General features: G+C 38.7%; 1 protein-coding gene across 2 annotated transcripts; it reads left to right on the forward strand.

The window, feature by feature from the left end:
- Positions 1-428: 428 nt before the first annotated feature.
- LOC132600340 (probable beta-1,4-xylosyltransferase IRX9H) lies at positions 429-7,193 on the forward strand. Of its 2 annotated transcripts, none has more exons than XR_009567180.1 (4): positions 429-2,322; positions 4,137-4,386; positions 5,140-5,306; positions 6,723-7,193. XR_009567180.1 is itself a non-coding variant. In XM_060313415.1 (4 exons), the coding sequence occupies exons 1-3, from the start codon at positions 1,430-1,432 to the stop codon at positions 5,251-5,253; spliced, it is 1,257 nt and encodes a 418-aa protein (XP_060169398.1). In that variant the 5' UTR covers positions 434-1,429; the 3' UTR covers positions 5,254-5,278; positions 6,723-7,191. The 2 variants fall into 2 exon arrangements, 1 of the variants encoding a protein (XP_060169398.1); XM_060313415.1 differs by having other exon boundaries at positions 434-2,322; positions 5,140-5,278; positions 6,723-7,191.
- The last annotated feature ends 10,614 nt before the right edge of the window (positions 7,194-17,807 follow it).

The following is a 17,807-nucleotide window of genomic DNA, read 5'->3' on the forward strand; positions in this document are numbered from 1 at the left end:
AAGGTAAACAAGACAAGATATATGATTCAAAAATTTCATCCTAGTCAAAATTCAATATTTCAAAATTATTTACCGTGATATCTTCGTATTAATCCAAGTTTTTAATTATTATTTCAATGCTTTCTTCTACTAATGCTATTAACACAAGTTAAATGAATATCTTAAATTAAGGGTCTTTTTAATTCAAAATCAAGTTATGTTGGTATTATAATCAGTAATAAATGATATCATCTTCTTAATGGAATAAATAATCTCACAATTGTGATTTAAAATTTAGCTTTTATTTTAACTAGTACAGGATAGATTTAGTCTCAAAATTTATATCGAATATAACCAACTCAAAGTAAATTTGGTCTTGTTGAAAAATAGAGAGTATTCTAGTAGGCATTGTACTTTGACTTTGTGGGACATTTTTGCTTATGTTATCCTTTATGTTCATTATTGATACAATAAAATTTTAAAAGTCCAATAAATATTCTCCTTTATACTTTTCAACTCAGCTTTTGATTCAAAAATTCAAAGAAAGGATTTTGGGCTTAGTAAATTGTTAAAAAAAAATAGTCTTTTTTTTTTTTTTTCACAGAGCCACTTGAAGTGAGAATTGTGTCTACTTGTTCTTTGTCCTCCTATACATTTGCTTCAAGATTTCAAATACCCATTTTATATTGAACAGAACAGAGATGACCCTTTTCATTTGAGCTCAAGATTTGCTGATCTCAAGTTGAAATCTGGTTCTTCTGGTGCTTTTGGTTAATGGGTATTGGTTTTCTTGAACTTTATTTAAGATTTAGTTGGTGGTGGGTTGCTCTTTCTCTGTAAAGTTTTGATTTTTACATTGACATAGTGTGTCATTAGTTGAGTTTAGACTAATATTTGCTTGCAAGAATGTTTGGTATGATCAGAAATTGAGATTGTGCTGTGATTGGTTGAGAAGTGTTTGTATTTCTGCTGCAAATTCTCCAAAAGAACTGATTTTTATGTGGTTTTGAGGTAGCTTGAACTTGTACAGAATATCATTATTGATGGTTTAGAACATGGACTAGCATGGAGTGTTTAGCTGTTCTGAAATTATCATGATATGAGTTTTAGCTATGTATTCTTTTAGAAGTTCTGGTGATAAGAACAACATACTTAGTGTAATCCCACAAGTGGGGTGTGGGGTCTTGGGAGGGTGGTGTATGCGCAGTCTTACCCCTACCTTGTGAAGGTAGGGAGGCTGGTTTCTTAGAAAGTTGTGTTGATATTGATTTAATTTGGAAAGGACCTCTAGGATTAGTTATGTGCTTGCCAGTTGGAGTGAAGGTAATATTGAATAGGCCGTGAACATCCAACCATTGTACAGTAAAAATTGGATAGTTAAGACCTATAGTCATTAAATTCTGGCGAGAGGGTGTATCATAGGCAATCAAGGTCCGTTTGATTTGTTGTAATGGCTTCAGTTAGAAGAGCATTATCCCCAGTGCCTCATCCGGGAGATAGAACTAATGGGGAAGCATTGTCCCCATCGCCATTGTCCAAGTCATCGTCGTGTAACGAAAGTTATACACCGCCTACAGGGTTGATGTCTTCTTATGTTGGTTCATTGGATTATGCATGTTACAAAGTTCAGACGTTTGTACTTGGTCTTTTTTCGCGAAGATCATCTAGGCCCTTGGAAAGATCAAAGTTAAAGGGCCAAATTTGGGGGAGAGCGCTTGTCCAATTCTGTATGTGCTTTGTTGTTGGAGCTTTTATTGGCCTTACTCCACTTGTTTCTCTAAATTTGTCAGCAAATATAATTTATAAACATCAAGATTTCTACGAAAATGGCCGCTTATTTGATGATGTGTCTAGAAATATGACATCAACTATTGACAGTTCGGTTTTCCTGGATAATTTCACTTCAGAGCCTAATTTAGTATACAGTGAACTGAAAGACGAAAGTTCTGTCAATGTCTCCGTTGACGAATCACCTGATCAAGAGTTGATGGCGTCTAAAAAATTTTTGATCATTGTGACGCCAACAGAAGCACGGTCATTTCAAGCTTATTATCTGAATCGATTGGCCCACGTATTAAAATTAGTGCCTCCTCCTTTGTTGTGGATAGTTGTGGAGATGGACTCGCAATTAATGGTGACGGCTGATATATTGAGGATAACGGGAGTTATGTACAGGCATCTTGTATGCAAGAAGAACTCAACAGAAGTAAATGATAAAAGTGTGCACCTAAGGAATATGGCATTAACACATATTGAAACACATCATCTTGATGGGATTGTTTACTTTGCTGATGATTCCAACATATACTCCCTAGATGTCTTTGAACAAATGAGGCAGATCAGGTCATCTATTTATTCATTTTGCATATAACTGTATGTTAGTAATCTTTCTTTGTTTCTTTTTTCATTATTTAGTGATTAACCTGCATGCTAGCAATCTTTTGATTTATGAACTATTAAAGCTTTTCTCAGTTACCAGCTGGGAATTCCATTGAAGACTCTATTTGTCTCAAGTCATAAAAATTTGATTATGATAAATAGATTGATCACTTAGTCAGGTATATCTATTAGTTTTAGTTTATCATCCCGAAATAATCAGAAAAGATAACAGTTACTTATGAATGGATATTGTATGCCATGCATTTGGATCATTAAGTTAGATTAAGAAGAAGCATAACTCTTTAAGTTACTCTACCGAAATTTCTGTTATGGAGGAAGCTTACTCATTTTATTCCTTTCTTACCTTGATGACTGAAAATAGCGAGAAATTTGTTGAATTAGCACTAATAACTACTCCCTCCGGATCAAAAAAGAGTCCACTTAGCTTTTTTTTCTTGGATCAAAAAAAGAGTCCACTTAGCAAATCAAGAAAGAATTAACCTTGTTTTTCCATATTTGCCCCTATTAAGTGTTATATGATCAAATCCCAATGCCTATTTAATTAGGGGTCGTTTAGTCAAATTACCTATTTTTGTCTAGGAGTTAGTATTTTCTTAAGGGGTGTGCAAATGGCTAAGTGGACTCTTTTTTTGATCTGGAGGGAGTATTATTCAAGAAAATTAAAGTCAGTGAGAAGACATATATGCAGTGAAAGGAAAAGAAAATGTATTGTCTTTCCACATGGAAAACACTAGCCCTTCAAAAATTGGTCCTGCTCAAAGGAAAAGGAAATCACTAACCGCGGGCTTGTTGGAAATGTGTCATTCCTTGATGAGTCCAATCTTGAAATGAATATTCATTTTATCTGTTGTTTTCTAGCTTCCCTATCATTTGACGGACATGTGAGAGTGATCAGAAATGTGTTGTCATGTCTATGGTGTTATAATATTGTGAAAGATGCAAAACACCATGGAATTTAACTGAAAAGTACAACCGAAGTCCACGCTTCGATGCACAGAAGCACAATATGACAATAATAGTGATATTTATACAACCGTAGAAAAATAACTTTACACATGAACAAAAATCATATAAGCTGAGGAATTGAAGAAATACAATTATGTGAAATATATTAAGTAGAAGAATATTTAGTTGCTCACTTACTACTCCGTTCTATAGCTTCCCCGCTTTTGCACCTTTTTATATTGTAAAATTTTCTAGAACAAAAGAATGAAACCTTCTCATGAATCCTCTGCCAGCAAACAGCTGGTATGTATGAATCAAGCACTAAAAAAAAGTATTGGAGATGGACCCTCATAAAATCTATGTTGCTCGGACTCTGTAAAAATATTGCCGCACCCGTGTCGGATCCTCCAAAAATAAACTACATTTGGAGGATCCGACACGCACCCGTCGACAATTTTGAAGAGTCCGAGCTACATAGCATAAAATTATACATTTTGCACATATTGGTCCTATGGTGGATTTTCTTTTTATTTATATTTTTGCAGTTTGAGACAAACCTCACTAGTTACCATTTGCATTGCCACCCCCCGCTCCCACAACTTATATTTCTTTATTCCTTATCTTCATGTTAAGTTCTATCTTAAAAGAGAAAACTTATCCTTTCTTGGTCTTTGATCTGTCTCTACTTGCTATTGCTCTTAAGCAATTTACTGGCTTTCATTGACAAAGATGATGAACTTTGCTTATATACATAATTTTCTGACTTATCATTCTGTCTATCAGCTTTCTTGATAGAAAATTGTTGTATGCAGCCGGTTCGGGACATGGGTTGTGGGAAGACTAGCTGAAAATAATAGGAAAGTTATCTTGCAGGGTCCAATCTGTAATGGCTCTCAGGTTATAGGTTGGCGTACAGATGGAACTGCAAAAATATTCCAGAGATTCTATGCTGAATTATCAGGATTTGCATTCAATAGTACCGTACTTTGGGATCCAAAGAGGTGGAACCAGCCAACACTAGAGCCCATTAGGCAGCTCGATATAGTAAAAGGTGGCGCCCAAGTGAGTTTCTTCCACTACTATTGCTACTCTGATGTGTGTGCAAACAATTATTTTATTAGTCAACACTCCTGTAATCACCACAAATTACATGATTATATAGAGAAAATGACAAAAATGGTCCCTTATGTTTTAGGGTAGGTTCAAAATAGTCCCTTAAGTATGCACTTAACAGTTTTGGTCCTTTAAGTTTATCTAAAGTTAACACTTTTAGTCTTTGTCAAATATTTACCGAACATTGTCTGTTAGATATGACCGAAACTATGGAAGAAAAATTAGCGGGAACTCACATTTAGAGGTACAACTTCTGTAGTTTCTGCTATTTTAATTTATTTCAAGAGTATGATGCAACTTTTTGAGGTGCAATTTCTGCTTTTTATTTGTAATATCTTTTTAGTGTCTGGTGCGGTTTATTGTGTTGCATATTTTAGGATTTGATGGGACTTTCTTGGTGTTTATAGTTAATCTTCTTTTCTACTGTTTCCGTCAAATCTAACATAAATTATTTGACGGAGACTAAAAGTGTTTAACTTTGGCTAATTTAAAGGACCAAAACTGTTAAGTGCATACTTAAAGGGATTATTTTGAACCTATCCTCAAACATAACGGACCATTCTTGTCATTTTCTCTATTATTTACTATCACATTTCAGAATACAGTTAACGAAAATGTACTTAAATTAGGAGCGTGACACCACCTAACTACCCTTTTCTCCTGTCTATATATGATATTACTCTCAACGATCCTATATTGCAGGTGAGGGGATTTATTGAACAAGTTGTGGAAGATGAAAGCCAAATGGAAGGCTTTCCAATGCACTGCTCAAGAATTATGGTTTGGCAATTCAATACAGAGTTTTTGTATCCATAGAGAATGCTTCTTCAGCGTAAACAAGGTGAACAAATTATGTTCATAACTTTTCAGTAAGAGCTTATTAGCTTTCTTTAAGGAGTTCTTAACATTCTTTATTTTTGCAATTTTTAGCTTTTATGATACAAATAGATCACGACACACAGTCCATTTCAAGTTTTTGAAAATTTATTACTTATCTAGATTGCAGGTTTTTTTTTCAGAAGTCTTTGCTTGTCATCGTAGGAACATAACTCTCTACTTCTTTTTGTCCACCGTGAGTATTCAAATAACAACATACCCAGTGTAATCCCACAAGTGGGGTCTGAGGAGGGTATGATTTACACAGACCATAACCCTACCTTTGTTGGGTAAAGAAGTTGTTTCCAATAGACTCGTGAGTGTTCAAATGGCTACTAGAATAGATGGGAAGCCTCATTTTGCTTCTTTCAATTTATTTTCACTTTTCTTTTGTGCTTTATTGCAATCATAGCAAGGGAATGACACATTAGGTTGTGAAAAAGAAGAGAAATTGAGAGAAAACACTACTTGATTAGTCCCTCAAGCTACTGAGTTTAATTAGTGAATGTACACGTTTTAAAATAGGAAAGAATCAATATAACTAATTATGACTAATCCTAATTGGTACGCAATATCATTTCACTATTATTTAAGAAGGTTCATACCAAACAATTGCCAGTTCGAAGGCAGGGGATATATGACAGCTCATGCTGAGTAACTTTTGGACTTGGCCACGATTTCTAAGATAGTAGAACCTCCTTGCTTCTGCATTTTTGTTGGAAGGCTGTCATTACTTTCCTGGCACATAATATTCAAAGCACGGAACAAGGTGAATGGGGATTTGATTGATGATAAAATAGAATTCTGGGTCTTGAATTATATTTTATTTAAAAAAAAAGAAAAAAAAATCAGAGAAGAACACTGATTCAATTGATGGCAAAGAAAGATAAATCTTGGTCCAGTTCTCCACATTAGCGACAGAAAATAGGATTGAATAAATTCTATTGAGTCTACCTCAATTTTTAAAATTTTCGATGACTATATATGGGTGCTCAGTACAACAATTGCATCTAAGTTCACTACTAAATTCAGTGGCGGAGCCACATGGATCCAAGGGGTGTCATCGACACGCCTTCTCGAAAAATTACACTGTGTAAATACGTAAAAAGAACTTTTTTATGTATTTATACTATGTATTGAACCCCCTTAATTTCGTCGTATATTTACTCTTTTATATTTTGACACCCCTTAGTAAAAATCCTGGTTCCGCCACTGTCTGCATTGATGAGGTTTCTTCCTTCTTCTTCTTCTTTTTTTTTTTTTTTTTTTTTTTTTTGATGGAGAGATAGAATGCCTCTCTTGATATTTTATGATGTCTGCTAGTGCACTAGTAGCTTTATATGAGTTCTCGTTCACTTCTCAATAAGTTTTGGTTTGTTTATTTTATAACTCTTTTCTTCCAATTGCAGGGAGAACTAGTTAATGATTATGAGCATTTGCTGCAAAATTTTATCCGACCATCAGCTCGTGGTTACAGGAATACTACCTGTGTCTGAATCCATGTAGAAGTATCTGGAGACAGGTATAAGGGAAAGACGCAACTAGCCATCCACACAAATGTAGAGTTGCAAGTATTGGGCCAATTCTTTCGACTAAAGCTTTTTCAATATACTAACTTAATGGTTCAATGGAGGATTCAACCTCACTGAGCTTGCAGATTAGTCTCTGGACTTGTGCATATATCAAGATGTTTTACTTAGCTTTACAAGATTGGTTGTAATGTTTAATGATTTCTTGATAGAGTCTGTACTGAAGGCTTTATGGCTGATCTTCTAAAGAGCAAAGAGAAGTTTTCTTGATTGTAAGACAGAAAACTATGAACCAATTCAATTGATGAATCAAGTAAAAGTTCATTCTTGTTAACTTCCAAAATCTATCCTTTTCTTGTGCTATCATTTGCTTGTGAAACTTCAGGTTTATAGCTCTTGTTCCGTTGAAAAAGAACCAAAAAAATTAGTAAATGAAGGTTGAATTTGTATATGGTAAAAACCGGATGTATGCAAGACCGGTGAGATCGGGGACCGGGGATAGGAAGAAACAAGCATGAGTACGAAGTCTTTCCTTCGAATCGGTGGGATTCCAACAGGTGCAGTTGATCCGAGAAAAGGAAAGTAAATCTGTTTGGTCCGGTATTTCCGGACCAAACTGTGCATCAACGTTAGTCCGGTTAACCAGTTGCAGAGTTGCCACACGTCAAGACCGTTCTGTCACGTTGTACTGGTGACCGTACGAGTGTCAGACCGTACGGTCCAACCTTATCCTTTTAGGGTTTCTTTTATTCTAAAAAGGCTTTATCTTATATGCAAGGTCCATAAGACAAACTATAAATAGAGGGCATCTCCTTACTTTTAGGGGTTAGCTTTTTTAGATCAAGAACATTGTAATAGCAAATAGATACAAAAACATCATCTCTTTTTCTTTAGTCTGAATCAGTGGATCTTTGTGGTTTTAGCTTGTTCCTCTAACACCATTAACTTAATCATCTATAGCAACGTATTCACTCAAGACATTAATATATATTCATAAATACGTATCATAGCATGCAAATCCATAAACATTTCTCGTAAACCCAAAAAAAATTAAAGTTATCTACATATCCTATACCTCACCTACAAATTCAATTGATTATCAAAATTCGGGGTAAACAGTTTGGCGCCTACCGCGGGGCTAGGATAATAGTGGTTTTTTATTCTTGGCTCCTATCTTCCTACCCATTAGATCAAGAAATCTTTTGCTCATCTCTGTGAAAACGAACCAAATGGCAAGCAGTGGGCAATCTGGTCATGTCAACAACAAGGAAATTGTGGCCGAAAACGAGAACAGTAGGCTACGGGACCTACCAGCAGATCCCATCGACCCAAATTCTGTTGATTCGAACCGGCAGAACACCGTGAACCAGGAGAATACTACCCAGCCGGCCACTGATCCCTTAAATACTCATAATTCAATTGCTTTATCCCGGGCACAAGGCCGGAAAGTACCGGACACCCCGGATGAGATTAACTTACATTTAAGTTTTGAAATGTTGCAGGAACAGGGGACTGCAATAGCCGAGCAGGGAGTTGCAATAGCTCCGCTGCAGAGCAAAAATGATAAGGCAGCCTCGGAGAGGCCAAAAGGAGCCACCGAACCGAGGGGGGATGAAGCACGGAGAGGCGAAAGCAATGGATCGGGAGTCAGTTCATCCACCAAAGTTTTGAAGATGCTCGAGACATTGGCAAAACGGGTGGATTCAACAGAGAAGAGGGTGGACACGTATAACTCTCGGGTGGATCAAATCCCGGGGGCTCTTCCTATTTTAAAGGGGCCGGATTCGAAGAGGTACATTCAAAGGCCTTTTCCTCCGAGTGCGGCTCTGAAGTTGATCCCTAAAAGGTTCAAAATGCTGGATATCTAGAAATATGACGACACTACGGACCCACAGGAGCACGTGACTTCATACACCTGTGCCATAAAAGGCAATGACGTATAAGAAGATGAAATTGAATCCGTCTTGAAACTCTATCGAAGGGAGCATTGACTTAGTACGATTGTCTGCCCAAGCATTCAATCACTTCTTTCGAAATGCTCGCGGATGCGGTCATAAAAGCCCATGCTGGAGCCAAAAAGGTGCAGGTTCGGAAGGCAAATATTTTTCGTATGGCCCAAAGGGATGATGAGTTGCTATGTGAATTTGTCAACCGGTTCCAAAGGGAACGGATGGAGCTCCCTCCGGTTCCGGAGGAATGGGCTGCACAGGCTTTTACCAAAGGGCTTAATCCTCGGAGCTCGACGGCCTCGTTTAAACTAAAAGAAAACTTGTTGGAATACGAGGCTGTGCCTGGGCAGATGTCCATAACAGATACGAATCGAAGATTTGGGTAAAGGATGACCAACTCGAACTTCCCCCGGGGCCCATAAGTATGAGCAAAAGCTCGAGAGATCGAGAAAAAATTATGAGCCGGAGTCAAGACCATCGAGGGAAAGGTATCGACCATACTCTCCTTCGAAAAAGTAGAGCTTCAGATCGGAAAAGTCAAGGGTCGGCCCTAGTTACTTCTCCGGGGTATGAAGAGGATGATTTCGGTGTACCCAGATCATTCGTCTTGCCAGATGACTTGGATGCAACCAAGTCTACAGTAAAGAAGTTGGAGCAAGTCATCTTGTTCGAATATCTGCTGGATAGAAAGGTATACCTGGGCATGGGTTAACCTCGGAGCTCAGGAACAAGTTAATTAAATTTCTTCAAGCTAATGCCGATTGTTTCGCATGGTCCCATATAGATATGATAGGTGTGCCACCAGGAGTGACGACTCACAAGCTCAGCCTTGACGGGAGGTTTCCCTTGATAAAGCAAAAGAGAAGGCCCATGGCAGAGGCAAATCACGCCTTCGTAAAGGATGAGGTAACAAAGCTTTTGAAAATAAGCTCTATCCGGGAGATTAAATACCCGGATTGGCTAGTTAACGTAGTAGTGGTGCCGAAAAAAGGTAATACATTTCGAATGTGCATTGATTATAAGGATCTAAATAAAGCATGACCGAAGGATTCATTTCCTATGCCTCACATGGATCGAATGATCGATGCGACGACCGGGCATGAGATGTTAAACTTTCTCGATGCTTACTCTGGGTATAACCAAATTCGGATGCACCCGGAGGATCAAGAGAAAACATCCTTTATTACCCGGTATGGGACTTACTGTTACAATGTCATGCCCTTCGAGTTAAAAAATGCCGGTGCAACTTACTAGCGCCTAGTTAATGAAATGTTCGAAGAACAAATAGGGAAAACAATAGAAGTTTATATTGACGACATGGTGGTCAAGTCCCTGGAAACAGAGGATCATTTAAAACATTTGCAGGAAACCTTTGATGTACTCCGCAAGTACAACATGAAGCTTAACCGGAAAAATGCGCCTTCGGTGTCCGATCTGGCAAATTTTTGGGTTTCATAGTGTCAAACCGGGGAATTGAAATCAACCGGACAAAATCAAAGCCATCGAGGATATTGAGGTGATGAATAACGTCAAAGGAATGCAGAGGCTCACCGGAAGGATAGCAGCGCTGAGTCGTTTCATATCGAGGTCTTCGGATAAGAGTCACCGTTTTTTCTCCTTACTAAGGAAGAAGAATGACTCCGTTTAGACATCGGAATGCCAAAGAGCCTTGCAGGAATTGAAAAGGTACTTGTCCAGCCCGCCTCTGCTACACACACCGAAGGCGGATGAGCAGTTGTTTCTCTACCTTGCCGTATCCGAGGTAGCGGTAAGTGGAGTTTTGATCCGGGAAGAGTCTGGTACGCGATTCCCTATATATTATGTGGGTAGAACCTTAGGGGATGCGGAGACCCGTTATTCCCACCTTGAAAAATTGGTTTTGGCATTGGTAAGCGCTTCAAAGAAGCTCAAACCTTACTTTCAATGCCATCCGATATGCGTAGTAACTACTTATCCTCTAAAGAACATCATGCATAAACCCGAATTGTCAGGTAGGCTGACCAAATGGGCCGTAGAGATTAGCTGATATGATATCGAGTATAAACCCCGAACGGCCATTAAGTCTCAAATCTTGGCTGAATTTGTGGCAGACTTTACCCTGGCTATGACCTCCGAGGTTGAGAAAGAACTTCTACTAATCTCGGGAAAGGCTTCGGGTATTTAGTCTTTACATACGGATGGGGCCTCAAACCTCAAAGGTTTCGGGCTAGGCATCGTCCTTAAAGCCCCTGCCGGGGATGCCATTAGACAGTAGATTAGAACCATTAAGTTGACTAACAATGAAGCCGAGTATGAGGCTATGATTGCAGGTTTGGAGTTAGCTCGGAGTATGGGGGCTAAAATAATCGAAGCAAAATGCTACTCTCTCTTGGCCATTAACCAAGTAAATGACGTCTTTGAGGTTAAGGATGAACGAAAGCAAAAGTATTGTTGACACCCAATTTTGTCCCGCCTTCCCCAAAGTATCTATTTACGCTTCTAATATTTTGGCAATTTAAGAGATAATTATTTATATTTTTACTATAATTATTAGCTTTATTAATACCGGCATTTCATTATTCTATTGCAGTTACTAAACATCGTTATTTTATTACCATTACCATTAACACTATTTCAATTATTATTGCTATTATTTATCAGTAGCATAATTAACTACTCACTATTTTATAGCATAAAAGAATTATTTTGATTCATTTAGAAACTCAAAGAAGCATTTAAAGAGGGATTGAGCCGTCCAATTTCAGCCAACTTAAAGCCCAAAATAATCATCCCAACGACCCTATAACCCGGCCCACTAACACATTAAATCCCCAAACCCTTTTCATCCCTCTTCAAACGCAGCCAAACCAAATGAACCCTAAGTCGCGCCCCCTCCTTCTTCTTCCTCCATTTTTGGCTAAACCCTAGCCTCCTTTAGCCACGGACAGAGAAAGTTTCACCATTTCGGGCAAGTCTGAAATATCTCGTGCTAAGGGTGCTTTTTGACTACAAATCGAATTCGGATTGGTGGATCACTTTCTTGTACATCTGGGGATTATACCTTAAGTAGGTTAAACAAGTTAAAAATTCATGTACTGTTGAGTCTAGATATGAGGCTGGTATCACCTGGCTGTTGGTGATTCCGTATTATAATCTCCGGAATATGCTTTGAAGTTTTTTAAAAAGGAGTTTAAAATCAGTTCTAATATCTGAAAATTTATCCATGTCCTGCTAAGACTAACAAGTTATGTGACGTGCTCAGATGATAAACATATTAGTTGCATTCCAAATGGTCAGTCCTTGATAAACTTAAACCTGTTGTGCAATCGAGGGTGTTGTATGAATTAGAATGGCATATCTTTCCTGCATGATGTGTTATTTTGGTTCATGTGAGGGAGCGGGTAGCTGTTGCCTCCATATTCACGACATGAAATGTTTGGTGTTCTGTTTATTTGCCTCCGTAAGTAATTAGCTTGAAGTACTGATTTAGGTGTTATCATAGGTTATAAAATTGGCAGTTATTTTGATACATGAGGTATACTTCAGTATACACAATATATACACAACTTGTTGATTTGTTTTAAGTTTGCATTTTATATGTTTAAGCTTACTTATTGACTATGTACTAATCTTTTCCTTTCGTTTTCTTGCATGACTATCGCGTACGAATCCGCGGGACTCGCCTTCTTCCGCATTCGGTGTTGGGCCAAGGCCCAACGAAGCATCACTTCTCCCTCTGTCCAGCCCATCCGCAGCATATAAAAAAAAAGATTCTGGGTCGAGGCCCAATAGCAAACAAATGGCAGCAGTTCTAGAAAATGGGCTGAGCCCATTCGGTTATATGTGTCCCTTTATTTTGTGCACTTGAGTTGTATTGCACGATTGCTGCTTCACTTTATGTTGTTCTTCCTTAGTTAGGACGAACCTCAGCGGAATCAGCGGATAGTTTAGTATAATGGGTAGTTAATTTAAGAAAACTAACTATTAATTCCATAAGTTTCATTCTTGTTTTTTATTTTACGTTAAAATTATTTATAATGCCTATAATATTTGTCTTTCTTAGAAAATTGATTTTCAAAATAGCATGATTATATATTTTGAGTCAAAGGAATTATGTTTTATTTTACTATCTTAAAATTTCAAAATGTGCCTAATATATAAGTATTAATCCAAGTTATATTTATAAATATTTTAGATTGATCTGATTGTACATATTTAGCCAAATATAGTTCAATAAAGTTAATAAAAGAGAAAGAAAACTCACCTCCTCTTATATCCTATTTATAGAATAAGTCTAAATTTTTACATCACCATATTCATATAATATAATTTTATCCCAAATTTAAATTCGCTAAGCCTTCTTCTAAAAGGTTTCTACTTATATGCAAATCATTATATTTTGCAAATTTTAGTTTAAATGACAACATTATTCAAAACCTTAGTAATATTTATAAGTTTTATTTTAAATGGCATTTGAAGTTTTCCTTTTATGCAAGATTATTATATTTGGTGCGAGCCTTACTCTAAATAGCATTTTTAAAGCCTTGGCAATATTTATAAGTATTATTTAAATATCATCATTATATTCTTTTCTTCAAAGTTTTAACAGCATTTATAAGTCTCGTTTTTAAAAGCGTCTCCTTTATGCAAATTACTATATTTTTCCTACAAGTTAGTTCAAATAGCATTATTATATTTCCTTTGAAACCTTAGTAATAGGTACAAGCTATTTTCTTAAAATTCAAACACTATATTTAATCTTAATTAATTAACCTAAGTTTGGCCGGTAAACCGTAGTTAACGGATCCTAAAGGATGCCTGACCCCTTCCCTTTAGGATAATTAGAACCCTTACCTAGAATTGAAATTTAAGCAGACCATTAACGAAGTTTAGTTAGCTTTACCTTAGTTAATAATTAGGTGCCCTAATTCACCTTAAAATCAATTAGGTGGCGACTCCTTAAGTTAAATAATTAGGAATCACGAATATGTTGTACTCCACTTTGACCGGTTTAAATGGGGTATAACAGCTTGGCGACTCCGCTGCGGACTATAGGTTCTAGCCACAACAGACTTAGGTTAATTAATATTTTGTTGGGTGTTTTGTTTGTTTGTTTTCTTTATGTTTGCCTTATATGCTTTTAAATGTCTTTATTATTGTTTTATGCCTTATTTGCCTTTGCTATGTAATATATATGTTTTTGCTTTCCTTAAACTGGCATTCCGTTCATATTTCCTCTATTTCTGAAAAACTCACACTATCACACGTACACGCGAGGTGTGTTTTGCGCACCCGCAAATTTCTTCAAAAAATCCAAAATTTTAGGAGAGTTGGCATAGGCGCGGGGTGTCCGAATAACGGTGACCGCGTAGCCTTCTCACTCGAGTAGTCCGCTCGGGAACCCTGTGTCTAGTAAGCCAAATCTTAGAAAACTTAAGATAGAGCTTTGCCACCAATTTCATTAAGCATGCATGCATAAACCCTAGGTGGGTCGATCCTAGGTATCGGTTCCACAATTAGGAAACCTACCAAATTGTCGACGGGTTTTTCATGACCCAACGACCAGCAAGCATACTATGTGTAACGTGATAGTGATAGAAGGATCCAAGCCTAATTATGACATGTCGAGTTTGGAAAATCACTTCTTTTCTTTTTAGGATGAGTTTCGTCCCCCAAATTCCCGAGATGTGGGCTCAAATGGCAAATATAAGGGAATGCGGGAGCAGGACCTAGCAGTGATGAGGCATTATTCTCAGTTCAGCCGCCAGCATAAGGAAAAAAAAAATTAGGCCAAGTTTTAGGATTGTCTTTACATATTACCATCTTTGATGTATTTTGGTTTATTAATGTACTCGCTTCTATTTATTTCAATAAAATTTGGCCTTTTTATTTTTTCAAACTCAAGTGTCTCAATTAAATGGCTTGGATCACTCTATCATAATCCCGAGTATTTGGCGTTAGGCTTACCTCTGGCACAAAAGAGGTCCCGTGCATAATAGATCGCGTTATGTTTCTCTTTTACTATATGATTTTTGTTTGCTATGCAATATGTGCTTCTTCCAACATTATTTGCCCAATGCACGCATTATTTTATTTAAAGCAGCAATCATTCGCACTATACTAACGCAGTTTTCTTCATTTTTGAAGGTTTTTCTTTTTATTTTGATTATTCCCCCCAACGGTTGATTCGTGTTGACTGCGAACTGGCAGACCACCCGTACTTTACAAGATCAGAAGCACGAGCATCCAACGATATGAATGATTCAGGGGCATCCGAACAGACTGGCTTAGGACTTGTCACTGTTCCACGAGACGAACCCGAGGCTTCGGGAGGAGGGAATGACGAACTCATCACTCAACTGGTACAACAAATAGCCAATATGCAAAGTGAAATTGAGCGACTGCGAAATCTCACCAACCTATCCATTACCCTCAACACACCTCACCATGAGCAAAGAACAAGCGCGACAATCCCATCATCTTTTTCGCCTATTGACTCGCCCGCCCCTCAGCCTTTTCCCTCAAACCTTCCACTTCACACAATCAATCCATGCACCACCAATTTACTGTCCGTCCCACAACAAACTAGCCTGCAACAAACCATCTCACAACAGTCAAATCCACAACAAGTCATTCCACCACCGCTCAACTCACAACAAACCACCCCGCAACAAAATGACCCGCAACAAGCCAACCCCCAGCAAATTAACTTCCAACAAACCAATCCGTCACTTTTCACCACTCCCTATATTCCTCAGCTTGCAGTTACCCAAACTATCCCACTTACCCAAAACTACCAAGCAACTCAGCACATACCATTGGCACACACCGCTAACCAAAATATGCAGTATGTGCCACCGGTATATGTAGAAGAAGCTCAACCTTTCACTATCCAGTTGCAGGCTATGCAGCATCCAGAGGTTGACCCTTATGAAGAGATCGAAAGGGAAGCCAGGGCGAGAGCGGACGAGAATGTAGCGCAAGAGCTTCGCAGTCTGAGAGAAACAGTTAGAAATATCCAAACCAACAAAGGATGTGAAGGACTGGAGTACGAAGATCTATGTATTCATCCTGACATCGAGTTGCCCGCTGGATATAAAGTACCAAAATTTGATATGTTTGACGGAAAGGGAAATCCTCGGGCTCACTTGAGGTCATACTGCGATAAGCTTGTCGGAGTGGGAAAAGATCGGGCCATTCGGATGAAACTATTTATAAGGAGTCTAACAGGAGAGGCGCTCGATTGGTATACATGCCAAGACTCGCAGAAATGGCACAGTTGGGGAGAAATGGCCCAAGAATTCATAGACAGGTTTAGGTTTAACACTGAGACTGTCCCAGATAGATTTTACCTGATGAAGCTGGAAAGGAAGTCAACAGAAACTTTCCGAGACGTCGGCCCTAAAATGCCTAACGTGATTCGGAGACGTCTGAATTCACAAAGCATAAACAAGTCCCATGGGCAAACCACTAGATCGAATTCCCAGACGAAATGTACCGGACGAAGTGAAAAGCCAACTTTCAGGCACAAGTCCAGAAAAGAGGACTCTCCAAGCCTTTGAGTTTTCTTTAAACGGGATTAGCTATTAGGGCGAAAGTCATAACAAGCACTTCGATAAAAGAACAAACAAAATCAGAAGGAAAAATGCACATTCCATAGATGAAGGATTTTTACATCCAAAACTTCTACAATGTTAAATAACAAAAACAAGCCAAAAAGGCAACAAAATAAAAGCTAATGCAGGCCCTGGTCTACCCGGTGTAGCTGGAGCCGGAGTGCTCAGATACCGTTCTCTCAGAATCCTCAGACTCGGTGTCAAGGGCTTTCTTAGCCTCCTTCTCGATTGTTTTGGCTTTGAGTATAAGAGCCGGGAGGTCCCCAAGCCCTTGTTGAGACTGTTCGAGGGTGGCCCTCCGGGACTTCCACTTTTCATATGCAACCGCAATCGTGGTTTGAGCCTTGGTAGCCTCCACATTCCTAAGAGACTCTTCCAAGTCGATCTCAGCCTTGGCCAATTTAGCCACTAATTTCAACCTCTCTTCATCGAGAATATTTTGAACTTGAATAGCTGACTCAAGCTCGGCCTTAAGAATGTCATTAACCTTGGTTACCTCTTTGAATTTATTTTTGAGCTCATCACAAATCCGGACCCTATCATCGGCTTTCCGCTCAAAATACTCTCAACTTCTCATTGTCCTTAGCATTCTCGGATTCAAGCAGCTGATGCCTCTCCGCCATTTGCACGGCATCAGTCTTGACCGAATCAAGCTCACTTCGGAGTTGAGGGACAGTGGCCTCGAGTTCACCGAGCCTCGAAGAAAGACGGGTATTGTCTTGGCTAAGGCCGACCTTATCCGCTTTCAGGAGCCGAATATTTTTAACTATCCCGGCCAACTCAGCCTTTAAAGGGAGGTTTTCGATTTTCGCCGCTTCGAGCTCGGGTTAAAGGTTGGAAAGAGCAATGTCCCAACTCAACTGATCTTTCTTTTCTTGCAAAAGGTGCTGATATTTCTCCGTTTCACGACCTTGGGCATCCAGCTGGCCCTTTAAATTGTCACCTTCTTGCTGGGCTTGGATAAATGTCTCGTTGACAAGCACAACACTCTGTAGAGAGAACAAATAAAGTTAAAATCGGATAAAGCCGGAGCTAGTGTTCATATTGAATTATGTAAAGGTTGGGTAATAAGCTTACCCAGTTACCCGCGTGCATGCCCTCGTTAATGAGACTCTGCAAGGTAACTCCGACCATTTTTCTCTTGTTTGAGTCCGAAACGAGGGGCCTCAGATAGCTTGCTACTCCCACAGGACGGGACAAGAAACTATAGTCCTCGGGGACGGTAACTATGGCCGATCTTGTCCTTCTCGGTTCCACGCTCGGGTCCGGGAAGACACGAATTAGGCTATCCCTTGAACCGATTTTGATGGCCCAGCTGGTTGCCCTCGTGACTCGAGGGATTTGGAGATGCCCGAAATTGGAAACTTCTCGGTTGCTGGAGGAGTATCCGAGAACATGTCATCAAGGTTTTCCGACTTTGC

This window comes from Lycium barbarum, chromosome 6 (assembly GCF_019175385.1).
Source record: "Lycium barbarum isolate Lr01 chromosome 6, ASM1917538v2, whole genome shotgun sequence".
Taxonomy (NCBI): domain Eukaryota; kingdom Viridiplantae; phylum Streptophyta; class Magnoliopsida; order Solanales; family Solanaceae; genus Lycium; species Lycium barbarum.

What these genes read in the sequence shown, in the direction of transcription:
- LOC132600340 (XM_060313415.1), top strand. Translation starts at nt 1,430, where the DNA reads ATGGCTTCAGTTAGAAGAGCATTATCCCCAGTGCCTCATCCGGGAGAT. An exon ending in GAACAAATGAGGCAGATCAG is followed by an intron (nt 2,323 to 4,136) that starts GTCATCTATTTA and finishes TGTTGTATGCAG; the next exon opens with CCGGTTCGGGACATGGGTTG. An exon ending in TAGTAAAAGGTGGCGCCCAA is followed by an intron (nt 4,387 to 5,139) that starts GTGAGTTTCTTC and finishes CCTATATTGCAG; the next exon opens with GTGAGGGGATTTATTGAACA.